This window comes from Nicotiana tomentosiformis, chromosome 11, assembly GCF_000390325.3.
Source record: "Nicotiana tomentosiformis chromosome 11, ASM39032v3, whole genome shotgun sequence".
NCBI classification, from domain to species: Eukaryota; Viridiplantae; Streptophyta; class Magnoliopsida; order Solanales; family Solanaceae; genus Nicotiana; species Nicotiana tomentosiformis.
Genome location: NC_090822.1, coordinates 114,321,227 through 114,323,457, shown reverse-complemented (window position 1 = coordinate 114,323,457; position 2,231 = coordinate 114,321,227). Strand labels below are relative to the sequence as shown.

General features: G+C 40.7%; 1 protein-coding gene and 1 non-coding gene across 2 annotated transcripts; one reads left to right on the top strand and one right to left on the bottom strand.

Annotated features, from left to right (window-relative positions):
* Positions 1 to 338: 338 nt before the first annotated feature.
* Positions 339 to 1,421, bottom strand: LOC138902047 (uncharacterized). Its single transcript, XM_070189858.1, has 3 exons — positions 1,229 to 1,421; positions 927 to 1,078; positions 339 to 809 (listed from the first exon to the last, which is right to left on the bottom strand). Exons 1-3 carry the CDS (start codon positions 1,419 to 1,421, stop codon positions 339 to 341), a joined length of 816 nt encoding a protein of 271 aa, XP_070045959.1.
* Positions 1,422 to 1,659: 238 nt separating this feature from the next.
* LOC117278685 (small nucleolar RNA R71) lies at positions 1,660 to 1,766 on the top strand. The gene has a single exon (XR_004509030.1). It is a non-coding gene; the product is annotated as a small nucleolar RNA R71 (small nucleolar RNA).
* Positions 1,767 to 2,231: the final 465 nt, after the last annotated feature.

Genomic DNA, 2,231 nt, shown 5'->3' with positions numbered 1-2,231 from the left:
ATTTCCACTCATTGCAGCCTTTTCTTTCGAGCTCTTCAGTTTCCACTCAACACTTGTAACTGGCTTCTCATTCTTCACCCCCGTTTCTACATTTATCTCAAAAGTCACAGTCTCCTCACCCACTCTAAGCATGAGTCTTCTCTCGTGTATGTCTAACATTGCTCTGCCCATTGCTAAGAATGATCTTCCTAAGATGAGAGAGACCTCTTTATTCTCCTCTATATTCACTATTTAAAGTCTACAGGAAATACAAACTTATCTACCCGTACTAAAACATCTTCCACTATCCCCTCGGGTATCAGAGTTGTTTAGTCAGCCAACTACAAAGATATTGGTACCTACCATATCTCTACAATCTCACTCTCCAGCTTCATGTAAATAGACAAAGGCATTAGATTAATTGAGGCAGCAGAATCACATAAAGACTTATCAAATTTAATAGTGCCTAAAGAGCAAGGTATAGTAAAACTCCATGGATCTCCACGCTTTTGTGGGAGTTTGTTCTGCAAGATTGCATTGCAATGCTCTGTGAGCTTGACTATTGATGTTTCTTCTATCTTTCTCTTCTTTGTCAGGATTTCCTTCAAAAATTTTGCATAAGCTGGCATTTGGGAGAGCACCTCTGTGAATGACAAATTTACATGAACTTGTTTCAGCATATCCAGAAATCTCTCAAATTGCTTGTACAGCTTCTCTCTATAAATCTTTTGGGGAAAAGGTAAAGCAAGCATGTGCTTACTCTCTTCATATTCATCCCTTCTTGAATTCTCTTCCTTCTTCTTTTTCTCAGTTCCCTTCTCGCCTTTCTTCTTCTTATCAACTTAATTTTTCAGCTGATCCCTACTTTCTTTTTCAAATACCACCTCTTTATGGATAGGGGTGGGCTCTTTCACTATTTGTCCACTTCTTAGAGTTACAACATTTACCGTCTTCTTGGGGTTTCTTTCAGTATCAACTGGCAAAGTACCTGGGATCCTTTCAGACAATATGGTGGCAATTTGTCCCACTTGCTTCTCTAAGTTTCGCAGCCTTGTGCCAAGTTCTTTGATAGATGCACCATGAGAATCTAACCTCTTATCTGTCTTGATAATAAAGAACTTCATCAGATCTTCTAACCCAGGCTGATTGGATTGTTGAGGTTGAAATTATTGCCTTTGATGATTTTGGAAGCCTGGAGCTCCTTTTCCCTAGAATCTGGAGTTGTTTTGTTGCTACGCATTTGCAGTACCCCCAGGTGAACTCCATGAAAAATCGGGGTGCTTCTGACCTATTGCATTGAAGTTATAATTTCCCATATTATTTACTTCCTCGGTTGAGGCATGACACTCATGAGTAGGGTGTCCTCTTCCAAATATATCACAAGTTGCATGATTCTCACTTTGTACAGAAGCTAAGGTCAGCTTCCATATCTTTTTCGCCATGGCGTCAAGATGTACCTGCACAGATGTGTTAGCATCAACCTGGTGAATACCATTCGCCCATCTTCATTCAGCACTTTCAGAGGGCCACTGATTTGCATCTTCAGACAATTCATCAAGAATAGTGACTATCTCCTCTGGTGTCTTTTTCATCAAAGGGCCTCCAGCTGCATTACTCAATGTTCTACGTGAGGCCGATGTCAAACCATCCCAAAAATCCTGGAGTTGCATCCAGAGTTCAATTCTGCTATGTTGACAATTTCGAACTAATTCCTTAAACCTCTCCCACACTTCAAACACAGTTTCAGTATCTTTCTGGAAGAAGTTATGGATTTCCCTTCTAAAATTGCCCGTTTTAGCTGAGGAGAAATATTTATCAATAAATTTTCTGGTCATCTCCTCCTATGTTCTAATTGATCCCCAGGGCAAGCTTTTAAGCCACTGCTTTGCATCATCTTTGAGTGTGAAGGGAAATGCCCTTAAATACACTGCATCTTGTGACACACCATTATATTGAAAGGTGTTCATAATCTCCTCTAAGTTCATTAGATGTGTATTTGAATCTTCGTTTGGCTTCCCTATGAAGACACAACAATTCTGAAGAGTTTGGAGAAACCCTTGCTTCAATTCAAAATTGTTCGCAGCCACTGGAGGTGGTCTAATACTTGATAAGCCTTGGTTGTAGACCGGTCTAGCGTAATCACCAAGTGGTCTCCCAGCTCCGGGAGCTATGTTTCTGAATTGGTCTGCACCCACGGGTCGATTCTGAGCAATTCTCCGAGCCCTCTCCTCTTCATAGACAAGTTGTGCATT